The following is a 25,317-nucleotide window of genomic DNA, read 5'->3' as shown; positions in this document are numbered from 1 at the left end:
GGAGAACATGAAAACGCCACCCAGTAACAAAGTTCAGGACCTCCTTGGCTCAAGACCAGAAAAAATATAAAAATCTATCTTGAGTTCTTCAGAAAAAGTAATTGCAGTCACAGAGATTTCTGGAAAAACATTCTATGAACTGATGACGTTTTAAGGAAAAGCGATCATATTGAGAGTAAAATAAACAAAACAAAAAATCGTGATTATCTGGGGACGATTTGTTGCTTCGTGAACAATGTACTCTGTTCTCGGGCAGAAAATCCTGAAGAATGTTTTGCCATGAGGTTGTGGCTTAAAACTAAAGAGCCTTTGCACTACAACAGGGTAATGATCGAAACTACACCAGCAAGTCCACCTCTGAATTGACAAAAAAGGAAGTTTAACTGGCACAGGTGAAGTCTAGATAGTCACATAGGTCACATTTGAAAAATGTATTGTGCATTTTTTAGGTGCTTTGAATTAAAGTGTAGCAAAGCATAAAAAAAACCCGCAAATCTGTAGGGAACCAAATATTTTTTCACAGCAGCATGACCTTTGGATAAAATCCTCACTTCGTTTTACTTTCAGCCGTTTAAGTACCACACAGAGACTTTTTTTTTTTTTTCAGCAAATACCTCACAGCAAGTTTTATTTATACATCCAAAAACAAAACAAAAAAAAAGATCAGATTTCTCACACTATATACAGATATTACATACAGTGTTTGTACACATATTACATAGTTTGTACACAAGAAAAATATACATAAAAATGTAAACTTTTGTATACAAAAAATACCTTAGACAAGTCAAACAAGGACCAATAACAAAAGGTGACTAGATTAGCTCGTCCTATCTTTAAAAACAGTAATACAGTACATTCAATGAGTATAGGAATATCGTCAGCCATCTCTGAAGTCGAGCAGTTACATGTGCCTGCGAGCCCTGCTGGAAGGATGCCGTACTACGTGGCTTTTGTCTGGTGCGGCGACTAATCTCATGCCTCGTGGTTACAGCAGTGTTGCCACCCTTCCAACCGTCACTCTTAACCAACCTGATTTTTTTTATTCAATTTTTTTCTTTAATGTGGTAATACCAGAGAAAGAGAAGCCTCCGCGTCTCTGGGGAGGGGAGAGGAGGGGGGGGGGTGTTCTCTTTGGAAAAGGGAGAGAAAAGATCTGGGCTATCACACAGCTGGAAACAGGTGGGGGTGGGGAGGATCTGGTAATTATGTCATAAAAGATGAAGGCAAAAATAAAAGCGGAGGGTAAAGAAAACACCAGCTTCTACCATTCCTGTGCAAGTCTATGTAAGAAACAGTGACGCGTGTGACCCGACATGAGTCCAGTCGGTAACTACCGCCTCACCACCGCGCCTCCTGATGTTTAATAGCTATCAAAAACACGACTGTGCGCACGCATTGCTCCGCCTTCCACCATTTAACCATTTGATAGCTATTAAAAACAAGACTCACTCCACAACATACAGTCGCCACTGAATACATTGCAAATAACTTCAACCCATTGCTACTGAAGAGTTCACCGACAAACCCCAAGATAGAGACTTCTATGCTATATACCAAGTTTTCAACAATTTGTCAGTTGCTATTGTATATATGTATAAATCTATCAAAAGCAAGAGTTACACTATTGTGCAGGTTAGGGGAAGAGATGTGGGGAGGCTTTTGTTTGCAAAAAAAAACAAACCAAAAAAAAAAAAAAACTAACACCAGACCCCCAGCTTTGCATCCCATAGCTTAAAAATCACTTTATTCAGCTTTACTTCAGACGTGCAAATTACACCACTCACATAAATGTATTCAGTGCCATGCAAAAGTATTCACACCCTCTGAACTCTTTCCCAGATTGTCATGTTGAAACCGCAAGTTTCAGTGTTTTATTGGGATTTACCAGCACAAGGTAGTGTGTAATTATCAAGCGGAAGGAAAACCATGCATAATTTTCATGATTTTTTTTTTTTTATGTGTTTGTATTTTTAAAATGTGGCATGTGTTTTTATTCTGCCCCCATTACTCTAACACCCCTAAATAAAAGTCGTTGCAACCATCTTATGGGTTTTAGGATAAATTCTGGAAATTTAGGTACAAAAATAATTCTGTTCAGAGCTTGGTTTAATTCTCTAAATGTTAAAGGGCTGGGTTATTAAAAACATTTATGTTCAGCTTTGATTTTGCCTCCAAACCATTGCAAAAAACACTCATCGTCTTCATACAAAAAAAAAGAGAGATTAGACATCTGGTGTAATCTTGCTTTGAAAAGTGAACTCAAGTAAAGACGGCAGACAAGAGGAGCTGTGAGACGTTCACAGCGTGAGTACGGGGATGGTGCATGGCTCATACCAAACATCCGGTGGTTGACGGAACCATTTCATTCCTGGAAAAAAAAAAAAGTCGGGCAAGAAACGACCAAGACCGCAGGGGAAACCAAGGAATCTCGGCTGATTTGTGTGGAAACAGCTGGGTTTCAAAGATGCAGACAAAGATGAAGGACCCATGATATGCAAGAGTTACTGAACGCAACAAAACGTGCCAAGCACCTGATTTATGAGCAACTAATAATGAAAGTAGATGCAAATTTCTGGACTGTATTTCGCCAAATATTTTAGTAGCTGCACTGAACATGGGAACATTTGTTCAGAAACAGCTGTTATTTAGAATAGATATGGTAATGTAGCTGGTTTATTGATATTTGTATGTGGGCAAGAAAGTTTATTGTTTAAGTGTAGCAGATAGCTTCAAAACTCAAGCAATGGTTTTAATAGTCACAATTTTATGACGAATCAAAAATAATCAGGTTTATAGTTGCTTTCAAAACTGAGCTGCCTTGGTAGGGAGGCGCTAAAAGGCCATTTTGCTTTTTTTTTTTGTGCATTTGGATAAAAGGAGATCAGCTCTGATTCAACATCTGCATTACTTGGACTGAATTTAAGATACATTGAATCTGTAATCTTTAAAACGCATCAATATCTAAAACGGACGCAGTTTCATCAACGTTGGTCCAGTTCTAATGTGATCTAGAAATAAAAAAAGTGATGTGGACATTTGTAAATATATATATATTTATATATTTAATGAAGGTAGATTAAAATGTCAAAATAAATTGAAGTTATAAGATTTTAAGAGAAATGCATATTTTTATATGTAACATGATGGAATGAGGAATAACATTTGGAAATATTTTCCGTGTATCTCCAGGTTTGGTAATTGATATAATCAAATTCCAAATGTTTCCAGACTGAGTAGGAACTCGGAAACCTACCAAAACATGGCCGTCCCCCTGAACAAGCAGGGTGGGAAGGGAGAGCATTAAGCAGCCAAGAGGCCCACGGTAACTCTGGAGGAGCTGTAGACATCCACAACTCAGGTGGAAGCAACAATGTGGACGAAGGAGTGCTAGTCAGGTGAGACCAAGATGCAAGTGTGGCTGCAAACATACACATCTTCACCACCATGAAACACGGTGATGGCAGCATCATGCATTTAGTGACCAAGACCTCTCAATCTGTTAAAGACGATAGAGGATTTAAAATGCAGTCATAGCTACAATGGAAGAGTTTAGAAGTTTAGATCAACGCATAATCCCGCGCCAGAATGGCCTACTTAAAGTTCAGCACAATCTGAGAATCTCCTAATAGCCTACAAAATACATGCAAGTTAGTGGTTGAAACATGACAAGATGTGAAAAAGTTGCACATAAGTGATGATAATCTCTGCAAAGCACTGTACTTCGTCTTCAATCTGCGAATGAGATTTCCCGCTTTTCCAAGCCAGTGAAGACTGATATAGATGTGGATCAGGGAGCACCTATTGAGCGTAGACACTTAAAAGTGTGGTGGCAGTTACCGCCGCCACCATCATCCACCATCGCCTTGAGAGTTAACTCTGGAGAAGTACAAGAGATGGCCTGAGTAAAAACGGTTGTTAAAAAAAAGAAATCTGGAGTTTTTGAGCCGCCGAGGCCAAATAAAACCTGATCCGGCTGGTTTCAGGAAGTGGAGCTACAAGCAGTGACACCAGTAAGAATACCTCACAATCCTGTGAGTGATGGTAATGTGTTTTTATTGCTTTAAGAAACTATTACCTTCAAGTGTCTACTAACCACTCACAGTGCCACAACCTACGGTGAGGTCAAAGACTGTTCCACATCCGGGCAAGCCAACAAATGAGCACATATAATATACACCATATAAAAACAGCTGTTTAAAAGAATTTTGGTGACTATTAAATCTGACTGAATCAATATTATGAGGACAGTTAAATAGCTTGAAACATAATGGGTTACAAAAACGTAACAAAGAGTACTCTCTTCTTGAAACCAGAGTGTATAAAACAGAGGAGGGGGCGGGGAGGTGCAAATGGCCATCTGAGAAAGGCAGGGTGCGTTTGATCGTTTTTAAGAAAACCGGGCGAAGCAAACAGAACGGCATCTGGGATTTCTGAGCACTGGTATAAATAATTTTTGCTAATGTCCATTAATTCATCACATAATCTAACCACAGCCCCCCCTACTGACAAAATGGACTCACAGCTACTTAAAATCTGAAAACCATCCGGCTACAGGAAGGAAGAAAAAAAAAAAAAAAGAAAGAAAAACTAAAAATCTGAGATTGTGCAAATTCATTACCAAATAGTGCACTAGAACCACATTGCACACATAAAGCAAATGAAACGAGTTAACCGGAAGCCGGTCGGCGTTGAGTCTGCGCGGCCGCTGCCAATCATTTACTTTGCGTGAAGGGTGGCGTGGCGCTGTTGGCACTTGCAGTGGTGGCACTAACTAACGAGAAGCCGGCAGGGGGCGCCGTGGAGCTGTGACTGGGCTGCACGTCTTTCGGGATGCCGCTATGGGAGGCCAGTTGATGGCCGAAGGCCGCGCTGAACTGAGGGAGCTGTTGCTTGGGCTGTGTGGGGGTCAACAGGTGATCGTGTGAGGAGGAGGAAGATGAGGAAGAGGAGGATGACGAGGAGACGGCGGGAGCTGTTAACCCCGTCACGCCGCCCTGAGGCATGGCCGACAGAGCTGCCATGGGCTGCAGTGTTACTGAGTGAGTAGTGGCAGGCGGCGTGGACAGCGAGGTGGTGATGAGATGACTCTCTGACCTGATGAGACTGCCGAACTGCGCGGGGTCGGCGAGAGGGAGGGGCAGGTTGTTCCACGTCGAGCGAGGCGTCCCCGGAACGCCGCCTATAGGAACCTCCAGCAGGAGGGGGGTGTCCGTCTGGAAGGAGGTGGTGTGAGGGGAAGATATGTGGTCGCTGTACGGGGACGGCACGTGCTCACTGCTGTAGTGGCTGCCTTGGGGAGACGATGCCGAGACCTCCGGTTTGGCCAGGATGTGGGAAGTGTGCGTCCGGGAAAACGTTCGCTCTGTTATGGAGGTCTGCGTGAGCAGGGCGATGCTGGTGGTGGCCGCTGCCGCAGAGGAAGGGGATGTCAGGCCGGAACACGACGGAGGGGGCTGGTTGGCCGGCTGGGACGGCGAGAAGTGGTCCCCGGTGGTCTGCAGCAGATTGTCCTCCAGCTCCAGGCTGGTGAAGTTTTCAGCAGGGATGCGGGTGTTGAGCAGGTCCCCCATGCCGCCCGGCTGCACCGGTCCGGGGAACAAGGCCATGGCCCGGTGGTCCACCGCCTCGCCTGCTGCCAGCTCCCCCATAGACGTCAGGCACACCAACGAGTCGGGGTAAGACCCCATCGCCTGCAGCGCGCGGACCAGCTCCTCTGCCTCCTCCGTGGTGGGCAGCAGCTCGCCGTTCTTTACTGCAGAAGCATTTAACACACGTTCCACAAATAAATACAACAGTTCACAGGTTTCTACAGGTTCCAACAACTCAAATTTAAGACTTTCTAAGGCCAGTATGAATGGAATTTAAGACTGTATCGCCACAGAAATGTACAAACTTCGTCCAGCTGACTGGCAATAAATTTACACTTACCCAGGAGAGACATAAAAAAGCTACCTAGTTAGCAACAGTAAATTAGCAGCTAGTTAATGGTATCCTCAGCTGTCTTGAATCACTAAACGCAATGAAGACATCTTAGAGTGCGACTAAAACTTTTATCCAAGAGTAGTCCTGTCAAGACAAAATTAAAGATCTAAGAATAGCCTATAAAGTCCAATTTAAAACTTCAAGGATTTTGTTACTGTCACATTACCTTTTTTGTTTGTGGTTTGAAATTTGGACTCGTGTTCCAGATAAAGAAGTCTAGTACATAAATAATTAAATAACATTTTAATGAACTTAAGACATTTTAAGGCCTTAATTTTATTATAAAATAATTTAAGATTTTTTAAGGATGCACTGACATCCTGTAAATACAATGGCTTGATTTGAATTTTCTACAGTGGCTTGCAGAAACGGAAGGAAAAGAAACAGATGTAAGGAAGTTTAAGACAATGGGGCTGAGATGTGAATACAAATATTCTCTTTCCTTTCCCAAACCAAACCCAGAAAAATCACTAAATTCACCGAATGCATCACAGATTAGGGAGATTTCTCTGTTTGCACAAAATCAATCACTGTGCCAAACCTTCAAACAGGTCGAAATCCTGCAGGTCGTCAGGTAGCCTTGGTAACACGTCGGCGAAATCGTTTAACTCTTGGTTCAACTCGAGGTCATTTGGAATGTCTGCCATGTCGTTGGTGATGTCATCAGGAAGCTCGTCGGTGCTCAGGTCTGGAGTCGAAGGGCTCCTGCAGCAAGAGAAGTAAGACCATGTAGCCATGGAGATGCTACACATAAAGAACAAAGAAATTTTCCAGCCTGTTTTTGAACATTTTTCTTAAGAGGCGGACCTAATGGCAGCCTGCGAGGGCATCACAAGGCTCGTTGAGGGCATTCCCAGGTTGCCCTGCGGCAGCGCGGGCGGGATGGGCTTCTGCGGCCGCCGCGGTCCTCTCCTCCTTTTCTTCTTGTGTTTTTTGGTGAGCGCTGGCGGTTTGGTCTTTTTTCGTGGCTTTCGCTGCTGCTGGTGCTGGTGCTGCACTCTCCGGTTTCCATCCCCACGTAGAAAATTATCCTGAGCAAAATAAATGACAGCAAAACAGAGAGGGAAATAAAGACAAGAGACGGATTAAATGGTGTCCAAACAGCACATTTGCACACTTAAAGCTGACATGGTAATGGCTGAATGTTAGTTCTGTGGCAGGATATCAATGCATGTTAATGCAGAGTAGGAACTACTTTATTACTCTACAAAATTTGTGGGATCCACAACAGATTAGAACTTGTGCAAGAATATGATATTCATGCTAATAATAAAATTGAAACCAAAAGTGTACACCAAGTAACACTCTTTTTCTAATCCCCTGGAGATAAATTAGATATTTATTCCTTCATGTCAGTAAAGATTTTTTTTTTCTTTTCTGTTTATTTATTTATGTCTTCAAAATCTGAAGTTTGCATACATTTCCTTAGTATTTTGTAGCTTTGACTTTGACTAGGGTCAAACCTTTTGGGTTTCTTTCCACAAACTTCTCACAATAGTATGTAGCTTCTGCACAGTTTATAATAGAAACTGTAAAGCCATCCAATGTTTTTCAAACCGACTCCTCACAATGTCTCTGACATGTTATGTATCAGCTGTTGAACTCACCATCTTTTTGGCATGCTCTTCGCAGAGAGGCGTCTGGTGCGTAATATCAAACACAGGGATGGAGCACTGCTGACCGTCTGCAAATTTGGCTGTGCAACTCGCAAAGAGCTGCTGAGAACGATTCAACAGTATGTCTGCAGAGGAGAATAAAGGAAAAACGACGACAATATGCTGGAAATAAAACATGCTACATTGATACAATGACACACTTTGATGAAGGGGAGCAAAAGTGAGAATTGCATCCGTTACTCTGAAACTGTAGCATCCAGATCCAACATAGAGTGAAGAAGTGTAAAGGATACGCTGAAAACAGTGTTGAGTGAAGGGCAGAGCTCTGTTGCTGCAGCTCTGGCCCTTGGTGGAACCCGTGCAGGTCACTGCTTGTGTGCTCTGTAGCCTTGCTGGAGGCGCACTGCAAAGACAAAACACACTCTGGACTCATCAACCGACTCTTTTCTGTAAACACCATTATAAAACATTTTTCCTTGGCCCAGCGTGAGATTACCATGAACTGCTGTGAGAGTTTCCACCCAGCTCCTGGATCAGCTGCCCCGCGCAGTCAGGGTTGTTGCTGGCGGCGTGCAGCAAGGCTTTCCGGAAGGCGTAGCGGTACCTTTTCTGGCGGATGCTCGCCCTCTCCTGTCGGCACATGTGCTTGTACTTCTCCCGGAGGTAAGAGCAAAGTCGAAGTAGACGTGCTCTCCGCGAAGAACCACCGTCGACTTCCAGCCTTAACGAGAAACCAGGGAAAGTCATCACAGTGTGATAGTAACACCACATCTGGTGACGGGCGATAAATCGGTTTTATTCATTAATTGAACTTTTGGGAAATGTATTTTCTTTTCCATCAATGCACTCTTTAGTTCAGAGTGATGTCAGTCCAGGGATTTTATTGTTAAGCCACATTGCCCAGCCCTATATTGTGCAATATGGTGAAGCGTTTAAAGATACAAACCCGTTCTCTGGTCTCCACGAATTCTGAAATGGAGTAACCCTCTCTGCATCCTCCTCTTCGTCATCGTTGTCATCGGCACTGTCTTCTGACCAGTCCAACCCTGGAACAGAACTGTTTAGACAGGCTCATCCATCTCAACAAGCTCTTACGAGTTTGTAACTACGAGCTACACTATGCTGATGTTGAGTTGAGCAGGAAGAGCTGAGCTTTTCAAATTTTTTTAGCTGTAGATGCATTCTTTGCTACACTAAAATATTTCTGATATTGAATTCTAGGCAATAAAATTTTCTTATTTTAAAAAGGAATTAAGTTTGTTTACTAGCATCTTTTAATGTATTTCTAATATTTCATAAAATGTCCCTTAGTGGTTGAATAAAATACCTGCAAGAATGTGCTAATTTTTTTATGCAATTACTCGTAAAAAAATAATCGCTAAAATAATCTTATTAGCTGCAGCCCTAATGCAAACACCTCTGCTTTCAAACTTTGAGACAAGTCACCTAGATGAGAGAAGAGGTCTCCGTGCTCCTGCTGTCTCTTGGCACAGAGCTGCACCAGGTGTTGCAACCTGACAAGGCAGTCGGGAGGCGGCGAGAAGATGGTGGGGTGCATGACGACCACGTGCCTCTGATTGTTACTGCCAGCATCCTTGCAGCAGACAGGCGGTTGAGTAGCAGCAAAAGGCATTTTCTTGCTGAGCGACGGTCCAGAATGTTGCCCTGAATTGGGCAATGCATTGGCAAGCATCCCTGGAGGCAGAAAGTTGACTGTCTGAGGTGGTAGTGGATTGCATAATAAACCCTGCTGCTGCCCTGGGAAGGGGAAGGACGTCACGCCGGGCTGCTGAGGCGGCTGGAGGAGGCCGTGCGTCGGCCGCGGTAGATGGGCGTTGAGCGGCGAGGAGGGGTGAAGGCGCGGAACCGGCAACGCCGTAAAGTGCTCAGGAGTTGGCTGGAAGAGTTCCGCGTCTTGGGAGAGTTTCTGGTTGAGCGCCAGCCGACTCTGTAGCTTCTTCTTGATGCTGCTCACCTTCCGAGGGGTGCCCACCTCCTCTCCGTCCGTTTCGTCCTCGTAAAAGGCAAAAGGGTCCAAGAGTTCGCCGTCAGCGAGGGGTAACAGGCGCGAGCAGGGCGGAGACGGGGGAAGTTCGTCTATGCCGTTAGTGGCTCTCAGAGCTAAAGAGGGCACCGTTATGTTGAGAGCCACTGACTCCAGGTGAGCCCGAGGACGCATTTCCTCTAAAGCATCGTGCTTCTTCTTGCGCTCCTTCTTCGGGATAAAACCGAGAACCTGCAGGTGGCTGTTGCAGTATCTGGTAAATAAGAGCACATACCCCAGATATTCATCAAAAAAAGAATGCTATTTTCATATAGAGAACTGAATCACATGTGCCACACGTGCACTCATTCAAAACCCACCTGCGGTCCTCAGACTTTGGGATGGGGTTGGTGCATCGCTGACTGTTGTATTTTGCCACATATTCACACTGCTTGAAAGGAGCTGTCTTGTCCTCCAGAACGTGTCGGATGCAGAACGCGTACCCATTGAGCCTGCGCTGCTTGCACAGCTTCGGACTGTACGAGCACAGCGGCTTATTGTCCACCTCTGAGAAGTGTATGTGTTTGCCTTCATACATCACGTGACTCTTGTCCTTGAAAACATCAGCTGACGGGACAGAGGAGGAAAAAAATAAATAAATCACAACTCCAAAAGTTTACCACCATCCCTGCACAACTGAGATAAATGGAAATATTCAGTTATTTATACGCTCAACCACATTCTTTTGCAAAAAAATTTTTTGACGCTTTGCATTTTTCACATTTTGCCTTGTTCCAGCGGACAAACATCAATGTATTTTTCTGGAACATTTGCAATAAACCCCAATGCAAAGTAGCACATGATTGAGAAGTAGAACAAAAGTGATTCATGGTTTACAAGTTTTTGCTCCAATAAAAACTTAATAAACATAGTGGGTTGCATTTGCAATTCATTCCCTGACTAGTAATTGTCAAATCTTGCCATAGAATCTAACTGGATTTGGTCTGAACTTTTACTAGGCCATTATAAGGAATATGCATTGGTCTAAATACTGTTGGGAAGTATTTAGACCAATACAAATACAAATACTTTCCTGTTGATCTAAATACTTTGCTACAGTGGAAATGCTTTCCACTGTAACAAATTATCCAAATTGATGGTGAACTTTTGCCCCAGTCTCAAGACTTAGCAGCTTCTTAAAGGTTTTCTTCCAGGATCCCTCAGTACTGAACTGTACGCATCATCCCTTAACTCTGACCTGCTCCCTGCTACCTGCTGAAGAAGTCTATCCTCTCAGCTTAATGCTGCCTGTCACATCCATGCAGATGGTGTCTTTAGAATAATGTGCAATATCAGTTTTTCACCACACATTGCAAAGGTATGTTCCATATTGACTTATTCCACGTGTTTCCTCTGCACCCTACATGGTTCAAATACAAATGCACTCATCAACTTTTAGTTGGTTTTATCATTTTACAAAATGTGTACTTCAACTTCACAAATATGAGTACTTTTGTATTACTCTGTCACATAAACTTTTGAAAGGTTACACTGGGGTTAGCGATTATAACATGATAAAATGTGAAAATGTCAAGGGGATGTTTTTCAATAATAGATGGAATCAAAATAGCCATTTCGCATATACAACATAGTGCATTTTCCACATATTGAACATATTTCTTCTTGCTTTGTTGCAACTTAATAACTGATAACTAAATCCTGAGGATATCTAAAAATACAGACATTTAAGGAAGTCAAGTCAAATTCCTCTAATATACTGGTTTATTCATTTCATACTCTGATATTTTATATGTTACCACCTCCAAGTGAGAAATTTGTGGCAACCTTATGTGCAATTTCAGTGCTTATTCAAAACTTATTGGAAGAGAAACGGTATGATGGGTAGAAGCAGACAGTGACTTCCAAGTAAAGTTAATGTCGAAGAAGCACGTGTTATCTTGGTTCTAATGACAAATTATATATTTTTATTAATAACTATGATATTTAAAAACTTTTGTTCTAAAATAACTGTGAGCATCGCTACATACATTAATATAAATTACAATTCGACTTTACAACTTTACACAGTGCAAAGTTTAAACTGTGCTCTTTATTGTGGTTAAAGGCTTAGAGGCGGGGAAATAAACAGTGACTAATGTTAGGTTAGCTTTAACTACTACATGAATACCATTAGCGTGCTACATTAGCTTAGCGAACGACGGGAGGCGCTTAAACTTTATACAGTTATACTACAAACAACTGTATATCTACTATTTACCTATATCTCGTTTTTTAAAGTATAACCTTAATACTTGTCAGTCAGATAAACAGATTTTTTTACAAGGACTGAACAAGAAAACCTATTTCTTTCTGTTAGCTAACAAAGCTAAAAACACAAATTAGTAGGCGGTAGCTAACCAGGAAACGGAAACATATTCAAACAGAGGTCTATTTCCAGTCTAGATTATTTCGAAAAAATAAAGCATATACATAAGATACTAGCAACAGATTATCGGACCCTGTTTTAGTCATTTACCGTAATGCAACTGAGAAGATTTATGGTCAAATACTTTCAAACAAAGGGTATACATACGAGGATTACGGCCTGTTCTGCCGAGGCCTCCGCAAAAATCGATGAGTTATAGCCACTGTTATTACATAATGTGACATTTGCAGGCTGTAAGCAACTAAAACGTCTACATTATGTATTTTACTCCTACTCTAGACGACCAGGATTTAAACATTATTATAAAATAATGATCAAATGTATTAAATAGTAAAGGCCTATTAACCTCGAAAAGACGGCGGCCTCTAGTAAATTGCCAGTCCGACTGAGGGCCGTGTAATGCGGTGCACTCAGAAATCGATCCCGAGGCTGCTCACGACTCCGCTTACCTTGAATGGGTTTGGGCTGTGCACGATATTCGCTCCAGATAGACGGCCGAAATGTCTATTAGAATCAGCTAGGCTACTCGGGCATCGATATTCCAGGTAGGATAGTAACGGCGGTCTTCATCGAGCTCGAATTTTCTTGAAATATGGACCCATGTAAATATAGGCTACCCAGCGCAAATTACAAGCCGTAGGTAGGCTGCTGAGGACATTTGTTGGATCCACAGCAGACTCCTCACAGCACCACTACAGGCACTGCGGGGACATGACAACAATCCGCTCAACAACAACAACCTCTCCTACCATATTGGAAATCTAACTTTGTTAAAATCTCTACAATGTGCAACTATGACTGAATGAAACAAATTATGGTGTGAATGAAGGGCAGTGCAGTACACGTGTTGGACACTGAAACAAATTAGTCCGACAGAGGATAAAAATCCACCTGGACTCCGACTATAATCGTCCACATGAATGAGTTCTCAGCCTCCTGCCACACTGTTGCCCCGCTGTTCACTAATGACAGATCCAGTGCCAATCAGATACAGAACAGCCTTCATCTGGAAAACTTTAGTCGGTGTAATTTCAGTACACTTTGAAAAGCAAAAGCTTAAATAAATTTGAAAAGATTTATTAGACATGCTAACAAATTTCAGTTTATTTTGAATACTTTTCAAAAAATATACACTTAAACTATATCCTCTTTTTACCTTATAGATTTCAGAATATCTATCAAATATAAGGTGATATTGTTCACTCTGCACACAAAAAGGTTAAACAATGACATTCCATTACAGAACATCTGCAGTGATGTGCAAAAAAATATTCATCTAGAAAAGTGCAAATGTAGAAGTTGTGCGTATCATTTGATGGCTATCCATTGTGTTTCAGCAAATGGCTGGCTCTTCCACGGCTTGGGCTCCCTCTGTGACAGCTTTCACACATTTTGCCATGGTCTGGGAGGCTCTGCTTATGGGATCTGTGGGTACATGTTTAAAGCAGATTGTAAACTGCCATTACAGCATGGAAGAAAAGCTCAAAAGTGTCTATGACATGACATTTTTTGAAAAAAAATATATCTCTCTCTCTCTCTCTCTCTCTCTCTCTATATATATATATATATATATATATATATATATATATATATATATATATATATATATATATAGATAGATATATAGATATATATATATATACATATTCTATCCCAAAATTGCTCACATGATTGAAAGCCATATTTCAAACCTACAGCTTAAAATAGAGATTATATTTGTATTCTTAATAACACAACATATTCTAGTCCTTTTTTAAAACATGCATTTAGAAAAACAGTTAAAGTATGTTTAGCAATTTGGTCGGCTTTATTTGACATTACTGCAACTCGTAGAGAATTCGTTCAAATCTTCTTCGTCATTAATAAAATAAAAAGTATTTGCCAACGCTTTGAAACTTTGAAGGGGACCTTGTTCAAACACTTTATAAGGTATGCCCAGAAACTTAATTTAAGACTAACATCATCGCTTTGTAATAACTCCAAAACACTGACTTAGTCCTTCGAATTCTTAGCGACTAAATTAACACATGGAACCAGTTATTTGAGCTGTGGCCTTCCATTACAATCACAGGTGCGCTATACCTCCAGTTAACCCAAATATTCTGATTAAAAGCTTACAAATCCTAATTCTCTCTTTCTCTCTCTCTTGTTACTTTAGAATTAAGCAAATAAAAGCTAACTGACTTAAAACAGAGAATGTTTAGAGTGATTTAATGTGAGAAAAAAATAAAACAAATACATGTATTTTTGAACAGTGTACACAATTGAGTGTAATGTTAACAAAAGAGAAGAGCAGGATGCTTTGATGTTAATCATAAAATATTTGTATAATAATAATAATAATAATAATAATAATAATAATAATAATAATAATAATAATAATAATAATTTGGTTTTGCCTCTGAAATAAAAAAAACATAATCATCATATGACTTATGAATCTTTATAACGTAGGATTAGCCATGTTATATTGAAGTATGCCACTCTCTCCCCATAGTAATGACGACCCACCTGTCATGTAAAAGTCCTTCGCAGTAAGCTGTGGGGGAACTAAGCTTTCAGTGAGCACTGCCTGGTTCACTCCCTGAAACAGATAAGGCATCAGCATCAAATATAAATGAGTCACATGAACTAAGAAACGTCACCAGTACACAGTGATGAAGTTGTTATGACTTGCTGCCTGTCTGCGACCGACTAAAATCAAAAAAGGAAGATAACTGCTGACCTTGGAAAGTTCATTAGCCTGCTTAAAATAGTTGGCCTCCTCAAGTTCATCGTATCGAACCAGATTAGGGGAAATCTCAGCCAGTCTGTCACGTACTTCATCAAGACTGTCATAAGGCAGAGTGACTCCAGCAAGCTTTAAATGAGAAAAAAAAAAATTATACACAGTAATTACCTTTGTTTACAACATTATATATGGTTCTTTGGTATACCTCAGATATGGCTCTGATGATCCTCCAGTCCTCCCTAGCCATGCCGGGAGGAGTCACAGCAACTTTGGTCTGCTGGGCACGGCCTTCTGTGTTCACATAGGTAGCCGATTTTTCTGTATATGCAGCTCCAGGGAGTATAATGTCAGCTATCGGGGCACCCACATCACCATGGTGACCTAGGTAATAAAATGGAAAGTCATAATAATGTAGGCTCAACTTTCTGCCTTGTTATGCAGTTCATTGCAAAAGCATATGTATTCCTCAAACGTTCTCACACTGCCAGTACAAAATTCACTGTTAGTTTAGATTTATGTGCCAGTCCAAGAGCGTTTAACAGAGAAGCTTCTAAGAGGCTGCTGGTAACTCTGGATTAGCTCCACAGCTCAGCAAGGACAATCTGTCGACAGCACAAATAGTCGTGCACTCCACAATTTCGGCCTTTGTAGATGAGTGGAAAGAAGAAATTGCTTGAAGTTCATGAGAAGTCACATTTAATGGTTTAACACAAACTATGTAGGAAAATAGTAAACCTGGATGGTGCTCGGGTTACAAAGACCAAAACCCAACACTTTGGCTTTCATGAAAAACCCTATGAAGAGAAAATAGAACTCTGAATCATCCTGAACATATCAGTCCCACAGTGAAATATAGTGGTGGCAGCATCATGCTGTGGGGACACTCCTCTTGTACATGGACAGAGAAGATGATGTTCATTTTCCTTCCTATTTACAATTGCACAACACTGCATGTAACTTTGCAAATACAAAAAAAACACCATAAAAGTTTGTGGTTATAATGTGACAAAAGGAGAATATGTTTAATGGCTATGAACAACATGAACAATATTTTATTTCTGCTAAGTAGTCCCTGAGGTCAAATAGACTTAAGAACTTTTGATTTAGGAAGGTTTTTAATACCCAGTGTCAGTGTGGCATATTCCAGATTCCTAACTTTTATTTATTTTCTTATCTTATTTTGTTTGACTTTTTTAATGATCCATGTTGACAGGAATGCAGAAATCTGTAAGTGAGTGAATAATAAGAGCTTGACTACAGAACTATTACATTTGCTAAACTAATCAAACCATTCTAAACCTATATAACCAAATTTATTTGGCTACTCATATTTGCATTTTCTTTTACTGGAATCCAACTAAACCTCTTAAGAGTCAATAAATTAATGTAAAAAGTATGTTCAGTACAACGGCCTCTACTGGTGAGAAGTAAAAAAAAGAAAAATATTACCTTGATAAATTATCAGGCTGTCCTTTGCAAGGTTTTGGCGAGTGATGCAGCCGGCATCAGCCCCAAGTAAGAACAAAATTTTAGGCGGATTCTTCAAGATTGAGTCAACACCTGGCTTGTATCCCAAATCAAGTGCTGCCACTTGACTAGCAACCCTGATGACACAAGCAAAACAACAAAGATTTACTAAGGGAATCATACAGTTAGTTAGAGTTCTCTGAGGTTGCTACCTATGAAGCACATTGAGAATCTTCCAGGTTCCCTGCATGCCACTGCTGACCCGAGCATTCCTAGCAATAGTTGACACAGCAGCCATTATTGCAGCCCCGTCCTCTTTCTGCAGGCAGCTGCTGCCAACTACAACGACGGGGCGCTTTGCTTGAGCCAAAACCTGCAAGAGCAGCCAAAGTCCACGAAATCAGAAGCAACACACCTAATGTTTGGGAACATTTGTACCTGTAAACTATCCGGGGGTTACCTGAGAGAAAGGGTGAGTTCCTGAAGAAATGTCTTTCAGGATCTTAGCAGACTCTCCAAGATGATCATAAGTGTAACTTAGGTCCACTTTCTTGCCCACTAGAGCTACGTCCAGCTCATTGTGAAGCCAGCTATGGCAATTTCATATGAAATCAAGGTTATTTACTTTCGACAGTCACACAGTCAAAGGTAAGCATTTTATTTACCTTTTTCTGATGCGTGCATTGAAGAGAGGCGCCTCATAGCGAGGGTTGGTGCCCACAAGCAAGAGCACGTCAGCCTCTTCAATGCCAGTAATGCTAGTGTTAAGCAGATATTTGGAACGCAGATCAGTTCTAAAAAAGAAAAAAGGTGGAAAGAAAACAGGATCAGCACATTTTCACAATGGAGCTCTGCTTGTTTTCATCTTATGGTGGTCTTACCCAGATCCAGCCATGGGAAACACCTCCTCAGTACAGAGGTTATCACTATTCAAACGGTTCAGCAAGTCTTTCAGGGAAACGAGAGCCTCTGCATCCACCAGACCTCCAACAACACCGGCAATGTCGCTTCCTTTGACGCTTTGCAACTGTCCAAACAGATCGTATTATTTTTCACTTCCTTGAAAATGGAGGAAGCCATAAAATTGTCAATTACTGACCGCTCCAGCGACTCGGGCCAGAACGTCTTCCCACGATGTCGGGACCAAATCCCCAGATTTGTTTTTCACCATTGGCTGAGTAAGCCTCTGTCTCTTTAGACCATCATAAGCAAACCTGTCAAATATAAAAGTCAGAAACAGTTAAAGAACAATGTAAACCTTTATGAGCACTTTAATCTTTTTCTAATATGAAGAGCCAGTTTGATGAGGAATTAACCTGGTTTTATCTGAGATCCATTCCTCATTTATATCCTCATGAAGACGGGGTAAAATCCTCATCACTTCCCCACCACGAGTGCTCACCACTATGTTACTCCCCACAGCATCTAGAACATCAATAGACTCAGTCTTCCTGTAAAAAAAGAAAAAAAAAAAAGAAAATGTAAACAGAGTAGAGCTTGTGAAAAGTTAATAAACGTGTTGAGAACTATCTAGAAACCTGGTCTCCCAAGGACGAGCAGTAAAAGCGTAAGGCTTAGACGTCAGCGCTCCAACTGGACATATATCAATAATGTTCCCAGATAACTCTGACATGAACATCTTCTCCACATAAGTCCCAATCTGGAGGTCGTTGCCTCTGCCGGTGGTGCCGAGGTCCTCCACACCTGCAATCTCACTGGCAAAGCTGCAGACGCAACATACATGTAGGTGTACTTACTTTTTCACAAGTGGCACAGCATCTCAGTTTACCATTTCACTTATAGTTTGACTCACCGCACACAGCGAGTGCACTGGATACAACGGGTCATGATGGTTTTTATAAGGGGCCCAATATTTTTATCTTCCACTGCTCTTTTGCCCTCTGTGAAGCGGCTTCGGTCGCTGCCGAACTGCATGGACTGGTCCTACCAAAGAAATATTGCTTATAACCTATTTGGGTAAAAATTTACTTAATAGTGTGTCTTGGATTTACTTATTAAACTAAGGTTTTAAGGTCAACTACCTTAGCCTTATGTGTCTTGTGCTCATTGTAAGATACTTTAGATGGTTATAAACCTTCCAGACCTTTCAGGTCTTCCGGTTCTGGTCTGCTCTGCATCCCCAGAACCAAAACCAAACGAGGAGAAGCAGCATTCAGCTTCTACGCATCACAAATTTGGAACAAATTTCCAGAAAACTGTAAAACAGCTGAAACACTGACTTCCTTTAAATCTCGACTAAAAACCCACCTGTTTAGGATTGTATTTGAAACGTAGTCCATTACAAATTTATTGATGGAACTTGACTTATTGTCGTGTTTTGATTGTTGATTCTATGTTGCATTGTGTTTCTGTGTTTGAAAGTACTTTGAAATGCCTTGCTGCTGAAATGTGCTATAGAAATAAAATTTGATTGATTGATTGATTAAAGTTTTACATTTTATTAGTCTGGAGTGGTTGGATTGTCTATTTTTTTTAACAGATTTGTATTTTCTTGTCATATTTCCACTCAAACATATATTTCCAATAACATTTTAATATCAGACAAAGATAACTCTAGTATTAAACACAAAATGTAATGCTTATGGCATTTATAAGGAAGACAGTCATGCAAACAAACCTGACCACATATGAAAGGGTAATTGCTCCCTACAGCTAATAAATGGCTGTGTCATAACTGGCAGCAATAACTATCAAGTGTTTGCAATAACTAGTAATGAAGGAGTTTTAGTCCTCTCCTTGCAGAATTGAAATAATTCAGATAAAGTAAAGCTTTTGAGTATGGATGGCCTGTTTAAGGCCACACTACAGCATCTGAAAACAGATTTTGATTAGGCCAAATACTCATTTTGTGAATTTATGGTTCCAATTACTGCACCATAAAATGCAGTAATTGCAATTTATGGTGCCATTACTGCACCATAAACTGGTGAGTTTCTGAAGCAGCAAAGCGGAATTTTACCACCACACACATCTTACTATTAGAATAATTACCTTTTTTTCTGAAACACTGTGAGAATTACACCAAATGCACTAAAAAAAATGAACTTAGGGGTTTATCACATTAACAAAAGAATAGCATGTACTTTTAACTAAATAATTTCACGTTTCAAACAAAAACGTGATATAATCCTGTTGGATAAACAAGAAATTCAACAACTTCACGTTTATGACATTTAATCATGTTGAGATAACATGATCCATTATAGCTAGACTGATCTTGTGCTGAAGACGAGGAGTGACAACGCGGGATCATAGGAAATCAGGGGATATCACACGAGACAGTCTTTTGTCTCAATTTGAATAAAACGTATTGAAGTTGAGATAACGTGATTCTATTTAGTCAGATTCCGACTGTAGAACGCACACGGAATGCAGCGTATTCATAGACACCCGCCAATGTGATTCAAAGAACCTTCTAACGAGCCATTTAAGGTTTATTTAAATAATTTATGTAATAAAAATACACCATGATGGACATGAAATCTTGTGTTATGATTGGAAACGTAACGTTAATTCAACAACCACCTAGAACAACCAATAAAAAAAAACAAATAAAAAAAAACATCCGAATGAGAAATTGATTATTGTGGCATTGACTGTTCTTATTTTCTTTTCTTCAAATGTTCTTATTTGGGGCTTTGCGTTTTCGCGGGTTGCCCCGGCGTCCACTCGTGCGCTCTCCTACCACTTCATTCACCGGCGGCGCAGGTGAAGGAACACTGCCTCCAACTCCTGCCAGGGCATTTACAGCCATTGTGAGCCCAGTCACGGCACTGACCAGCTGCCTCGTGTGCGCCACGATGGCCTGAGCGTCACGGCGGAAGGCGCGCGCAACATTGGCTACGGCTCTGATCTCCTGCGCAATAGCCTGTAGTGAGTCCGTCTGATTTTGTTCCTGCATCCGCTCCAGATCATCACAGTCAGGACACCTTCGGGGTTCCTCTGGGCAGTTTTCTGATGTAGGCACACTGGTGGAGGAAGGCGGGGACTTCCGGACATCTGATAAAGATTCACCAGCTAAGAATGAAGAAATTCACTTAGTTTTTTTTAATTAAGATGGAAACAAAACATTTGATTTATTTATTCCATTCATGGTGGATTGAATAAAGTGTTATTATGGGCATACCTTGGTTTACTATTTTTTGGTCAAGCGAGTCACATCCCTGGATTCCAACAATCTGCTCATCGCAAAATGTGTCCAGAAGCGTCTGCTCAGTTGTAGTGAGGGAGATCTCTTCTACTGGGGCCCCGACTGATTTGCTAGAAGTGGATTTATTGAGGGAAAGTTTTTCTTTTGTTCTCCTGCGAAAATCCTGCCATCTTCTTTTTACTTCATCGGGAGATCTTCTGGTTCGGCTCACAGCATTCACCTTTTCACAGATGGCCTCCCAAATCGCGTTTCTTCTGGCAACACTTAGATGTTTCTGCTTCAGTTCTCCACTGTGAGCACACGCCTCCTCCACCAGCACCTTCAAAGCCATAGCTTCAAATTTCATTTTTCTTTTACGGCTGCTTTGCTCCCCCAAACGCTCCATGATGGCAGACAGTAGCACACGCAAAATCCTCCTTTAAATATCCCGGTAAGCACTACCTTTGCGCCAGTAACGAACTGCGCACGCAATACGCCCACTAATCACACGTGAAATGTATTCATTATTTATTTATTTATTTTTATTTTTTGCACAAGCAATTTAGCGCTCCTAAGCTCTAGACTCACAGGTTCCGATACTATGGTCGCTCTGTAGACCACCGAAGTCGCGAGATTGAGTATTCACGCGAGAGTATGTACCGGAAATCCCCCCCTGCATAAACAGAAGTCGGTGTCGTACCAAGATAGGTATCCCCCCGACAGAATACGTTCCCCTGTGTCGGGAGCGCGCACGGGGCAGGGAGCGCGGATCCGGTAGACGAGGTACTATGAAAAAGTGAAAGACGTGCTTCATCTTAGTTACAACAAAAAGAAATTGTTGCCACATGGCGTAGCATGTGATTTTTTCAACACATACTAAGTTAATAACAGGACGATCACGTCTGTGTAAATATAAACACTGACGTTACATATTGGCAATTCTCGTCCTGAAGAATTACTATTTGCTTAACAAAAACCCTCTTTCCTGAGTTGATCACTAACAACGGTTGTCTTTACTCTTTTGTTAATTGAAAGGGAAGGGAGTTTAATTTTTATTTTCATTGTACAAAATATTTAGATAACGTTTATTTACAAGATTAAGTTTAACATAAATACAGTAGGATCAGAAGATGCAGGTTAATGATAATGGATGTCAAGTTTTGTTTGTCGATACAGGCATCTACAACTCTATGTGCTGTTCTGAAGTTTAAGTGAAACTGTGAAAAGTGCGACGGAAAAAAGATAGACAAGTTACCTGGAGATCACATTCACCTCCTTGATCACAAATTGGACAATCCAGAGGGTGGTTAGCCAGTAGGAACTCCATCACACCTTCTCTGTGTGAAATTCGCCAAAAGTAAATTTCTAACATATTGTTGGAGAATCTTGTGTTTTTTCTATTAAAAAGACCTCAGTTTTCACAGATTGAAGTTTTTGCAGTTTACCTGCAAACAATAAACTTCTACATTAATCAAGCCATTTTTCATAAATCAATTTAATCCTACCTCGCCTTCCTTGTTTTGTCAGAGTCGGTAAGGATATTCCAGCCTTTCATGACAGGCATGGCACAGGCTGCCACAGGCTGGAAGGTAAACACAGGATATAAGCAGCTGTGCCTATCGTTGGTGTAAAAACAGGCAAATACCAGACTATCTAGCCAAAACAATACCTTGGGAACTTTCTCTATTTCCACAAGACACATCCGACAGTTTCCAGCAACTGACAGGCGCTCGTGGTAGCAGAAACGGGGAATCTGCATCCCTACCTTTTCACATGCCTGCGACAGAATACGGCCAGCATCACATCCAGAGAGAAGATATCCAGAAATCTCAATATTCAAACTTTAATTTGGATTACTTAATGGTGAAGAAAGCCATGTTAAGAAATTCATGGAGTCTTTGTCAGATTACATTTAGAACAACAAATCATGGATCACTAGTTGGAAGTTGGTAGAAACACAAGTCAATTAAAAATAAAGTAAAATGGGTGTCAAAGTCAAATGGACGGAGGGCCAAATAAAAAATTTAGCTACAAGCCGAGGGCCGGACTGATCGAATGTTCATTGAGATTTTTTTTTTTTGTAATCTTCTCGCGGGCCGGATGTGGCCCGCGGGCCTTGACTCTGACATATGTGCTTTAGATTAATTAATTCATTAATTAATTAATTAATTAATTATTTTTTTAAAGCCTTTTTAGGAGTACCAACTGTTGTGCCCGATTTTCTTTCCCTCACTGAATAAATGTTCTCAGAAGATGAATTTTCTTCAGTTTGAGATCATACTACGTCTGGTTTCTGCACATCTTTATTAGGGGTAAGTGTGTATGCTACCTGCAACACAGTGGTTCCTGGCTCCACCATGACAGGCTTTCCATCCACAAACACCTCCAGGAGGTTAGTGGTGGCAGCAGCTGCTGCTGTAGACGCGGTGCGAGCTTCAGGCAAAGACATACATCATTTAATCATTTACTACATATTAATTTGTGCTGCAATCAGTCATCCGAAGTAGTAAGTATTAGTCAAGACCATTACAAATATATTTTTTTAAATACAGAAATGCTATGAATGCTAACCAATCATGGGAATGGATGCTGACTTTCAAAGCTTTTAAAAAGATAGTAAAAGAACCATGTTGATATTAGATCCTGAATCTCAGAGTTTTATTCAGACCTTAATTGGATATATACTTTCAATCAGCCTTCAGTATGTGACTGCAAAACTAAACCAGAAGAAAAAAAAAAGAATCTTGATCATCATTTGGACTGTTTTCACGCGAAGTTAATCTATGGGTTCAGTGAACTATAACTTCATGTTAATGTCATAATTAAATCTTAAAGAATGCAAAAATGTCTTTTAATGTTCACCTAAAAAAGTGTGGAATGGACTTTCCACAGTTTTCCTTCCACCTGATTACTAATTTGCAGGGACAAAAGGCTCTGTGAAAAGCCAGCTTCTTTAGCAATGACCTTTAGCGGCTTACTCGCCTTGATCTGAACCATGATTAAAACAGAAATAAACATGGGATATATTAACCTTGCAATATATGAATTTCAATTTTTAATCAAATTAGTAAAATAAAACAATTTTTGGAAATTCTAATTTATTTGAAATCCTAAGCAAACTAACCAGGGTTTAAGAATGCTCTGGTAAAGAAGCTATATTTTCAAAACTTTTCTTCCACTAAACTTTCCATTAATTTACTTAGGTACAGCACTCTGTGAGGCGGTAGTTTCTTTATCAATACCCAATTCTGGCTCACCTTTGTTGCATAGTTAAAAATCATAAAAATTATTCTTTAATGAATAAGTGACATGTATCAATCTGCATGTCTTAACATATATAACATGTAAGATTATCTTTTTGCATTTCAAAGACTCTGAACACATACACTGCAGCAGGAGTCAGTAGTACTTAGAGGCTGATTGTCTACAATTTTTCCTTCCACCTTACTTTCCATTCATATGCTTAGATACAACATTCTGTGAATAATTATCTCTTTTAGTAATGATCTTTTTTGACGAATATTCACTCTAGACGCCAGTGAACTTGACAACTGTCAAGTCAGCTGTCTTAACAATCATTCTGTGACCAACAAATAGTAATACTTCCATAATAGAAATGTATTCTATATTGGTTTCATGTAATATTCTCATTATGAGATCAAATGAATTTTGGCCTAATTAGATGTAAGCATAGTCCAGAACTGAATACTTTAAATATTTCAATATATGTACATTTACTAGTTTACTGATTTGCTGAAATGTATTTACTTTTTGATGATATTCTAATTTATTGACATGGAGCTGAAAGTGACACGTCTGGTCAAAGTGACCCTATTGCACAGAAGTAGCTGGTGAGTTTATAATCCTTCCTTTAATCCATCAAGTCCAGCAAACTAACTAATTTCCTCAGCAGAGCAGACAAATGGCTGTTATGCAAGAACACAAAACACACGTTGTACGAACTGTAGCCGAGGCAGGATCAATTAATCATTTGATGAAGTGGCATATTGTTACCATTGTGAGCTGCAGCAGCCGCACCTCCCTTAATAATAGCTGCTGGAAAGAAACTGCGATTCACAACAGGCAACCGCAGCATGCTGGAAGAGACACAGAAATTAACACTGCATCTTATCACGGAATACAAATTTACCCTTTGAGAAAGAGTGAGAGAGAGAGAGAAACAGAATATATGAGACTCTAAACCGAGTGGACGACCTCAATTCGCATCCGGGTGGCTACCAAAACAAACGCAGAGGTAAACTAGCTGAAGTTGGCCATCCACCGGACCGTTATTAAGCAGCTAACCCACGCCACGGCACGTTAAAAAAACAAAAGATGTTCATCCCGTCCACAATGCACTTGGTTGAACAATACAGTTAAAATATAATGCTTAATATTTTAACTGCGTAAAATGTTGATGCTTAAAACGTCGCAAACACACATGGAACGTCACAACTGCTAACGTCCGCAAGCGTTGTACATTTAAAGAAACCCCACATTCTTAATGTTTACCATTTCAGTATGGAGTTTATCTAATTTTACCCACCTTGCCAGTGTTCTCAATGGGCCGTGTGCCTCGCGGATTGCGGGCTGTCTTCTAATTCTGCTGCGTCACGGATTAAGTAATCCTGAAGCCTGTACCATAATCCCAAAAAGGAGGGAGAGTTTTCTGTGGCTGCTTTCGAGGGTAAAGTTATCTCTCTATTATGAAACTTTATTGTAAAGGTCACTGCTTGAAATTCATGAGATATATTACACTCTGATGCGCAGGACCGTTAGGTGTGTCATAGTTTAAATGTTTGTTAGTCCCTCTCACCCCATAAAACAGGGATTACTAATAAATCAGTATTTCTCTGTACGTTTCTCTGAATAAAGGTTCATGAAGAACAAAGTATAATGAATTAGATGTAGCAAAAGGATGTAATACAGAACTAGAAT

At 40.5% G+C, this 25,317-nt stretch overlaps 3 protein-coding genes across 3 annotated transcripts; all 3 read right to left on the bottom strand.

Moving 5' to 3' along the window:
- Window positions 1–1,670: 1,670 nt before the first annotated feature.
- On the bottom strand, window positions 1,671–12,873 carry LOC122839640 (INO80 complex subunit D). Its single transcript, XM_044131426.1, has 10 exons — window positions 12,481–12,873; window positions 9,966–10,212; window positions 9,048–9,859; window positions 8,548–8,647; window positions 8,098–8,322; window positions 7,895–8,004; window positions 7,593–7,726; window positions 6,793–7,016; window positions 6,527–6,690; window positions 1,671–5,755 (listed from the first exon to the last, which is right to left on the bottom strand). The coding sequence occupies exons 2-10, from the start codon at window positions 10,181–10,183 to the stop codon at window positions 4,716–4,718; spliced, it is 3,027 nt and encodes a 1,008-aa protein (XP_043987361.1). The 5' UTR covers window positions 10,184–10,212; window positions 12,481–12,873; the 3' UTR covers window positions 1,671–4,715.
- A 219-nt stretch (window positions 12,874–13,092) lies between these two features.
- LOC122839642 (NADH-ubiquinone oxidoreductase 75 kDa subunit, mitochondrial-like) lies at window positions 13,093–25,073 on the bottom strand. Its single transcript, XM_044131427.1, has 19 exons — window positions 24,926–25,073; window positions 24,394–24,476; window positions 22,709–22,812; window positions 22,049–22,156; window positions 21,885–21,961; window positions 21,635–21,716; window positions 18,043–18,173; window positions 17,768–17,953; window positions 17,546–17,680; window positions 17,329–17,443; window positions 17,111–17,256; window positions 16,895–17,023; window positions 16,690–16,819; window positions 16,442–16,602; window positions 16,212–16,366; window positions 14,968–15,143; window positions 14,757–14,891; window positions 14,543–14,615; window positions 13,093–13,456 (listed from the first exon to the last, which is right to left on the bottom strand). Exons 2-19 carry the CDS (start codon window positions 24,473–24,475, stop codon window positions 13,365–13,367), a joined length of 2,217 nt encoding a protein of 738 aa, XP_043987362.1. The 5' UTR covers window position 24,476; window positions 24,926–25,073; the 3' UTR covers window positions 13,093–13,364.
- LOC122839643 (myb-related transcription factor, partner of profilin-like) lies at window positions 18,638–21,626 on the bottom strand. The gene is made up of 2 exons (XM_044131428.1): window positions 20,377–21,626; window positions 18,638–20,267 (listed from the first exon to the last, which is right to left on the bottom strand). Exons 1-2 carry the CDS (start codon window positions 20,783–20,785, stop codon window positions 19,867–19,869), a joined length of 810 nt encoding a protein of 269 aa, XP_043987363.1. The 5' UTR covers window positions 20,786–21,626; the 3' UTR covers window positions 18,638–19,866.
- Window positions 25,074–25,317: the final 244 nt, after the last annotated feature.

Source organism: Gambusia affinis, linkage group LG11 (genome assembly GCF_019740435.1).
Source record: "Gambusia affinis linkage group LG11, SWU_Gaff_1.0, whole genome shotgun sequence".
NCBI lineage: Eukaryota > Metazoa > Chordata > Actinopteri > Cyprinodontiformes > Poeciliidae > Gambusia > Gambusia affinis.
The sequence above is the reverse complement of the archived record's forward strand: the minus strand, read 5'-3'. Positions and strand labels throughout refer to the sequence as shown.

Bases quoted from the DNA above. Each gene is read 5' to 3' on its own strand.
- LOC122839640 (XM_044131426.1), bottom strand. From the start codon at position 10,183: ATGTATGAAGGCAAACACATACACTTCTCAGAGGTGGACAATAAGCCG. The intron at 8,323-8,547 runs GTTTGTATCTTT...TTTCTCGTTAAG, and splicing joins TCGTGGAGACCAGAGAACGG to GCTGGAAGTCGACGGTGGTT. The intron at 7,727-7,894 runs GTATCCTTTACA...TCTCCTCTGCAG, and splicing joins CACTCAACACTGTTTTCAGC to ACATACTGTTGAATCGTTCT.
- LOC122839643 (XM_044131428.1), bottom strand. From the start codon at position 20,785: ATGGAGCGTTTGGGGGAGCAAAGCAGCCGTAAAAGAAAAATGAAATTT. The intron at 20,268-20,376 runs GTATGCCCATAA...CTTCATTCTTAG, and splicing joins CCAAAAAATAGTAAACCAAG to CTGGTGAATCTTTATCAGAT.
- LOC122839642 (XM_044131427.1), bottom strand. From the start codon at position 24,475: ATGCTGCGGTTGCCTGTTGTGAATCGCAGTTTCTTTCCAGCAGCTATT. The intron at 18,174-21,634 runs GTAACTTGTCTA...TTTCTTTGGTAG, and splicing joins GAGGTGAATGTGATCTCCAG to GACCAGTCCATGCAGTTCGG. The intron at 15,144-16,211 runs GTAATATTTTTC...TTTATTACCTAG, and splicing joins CAGCCTGATAATTTATCAAG to GTCACCATGGTGATGTGGGT.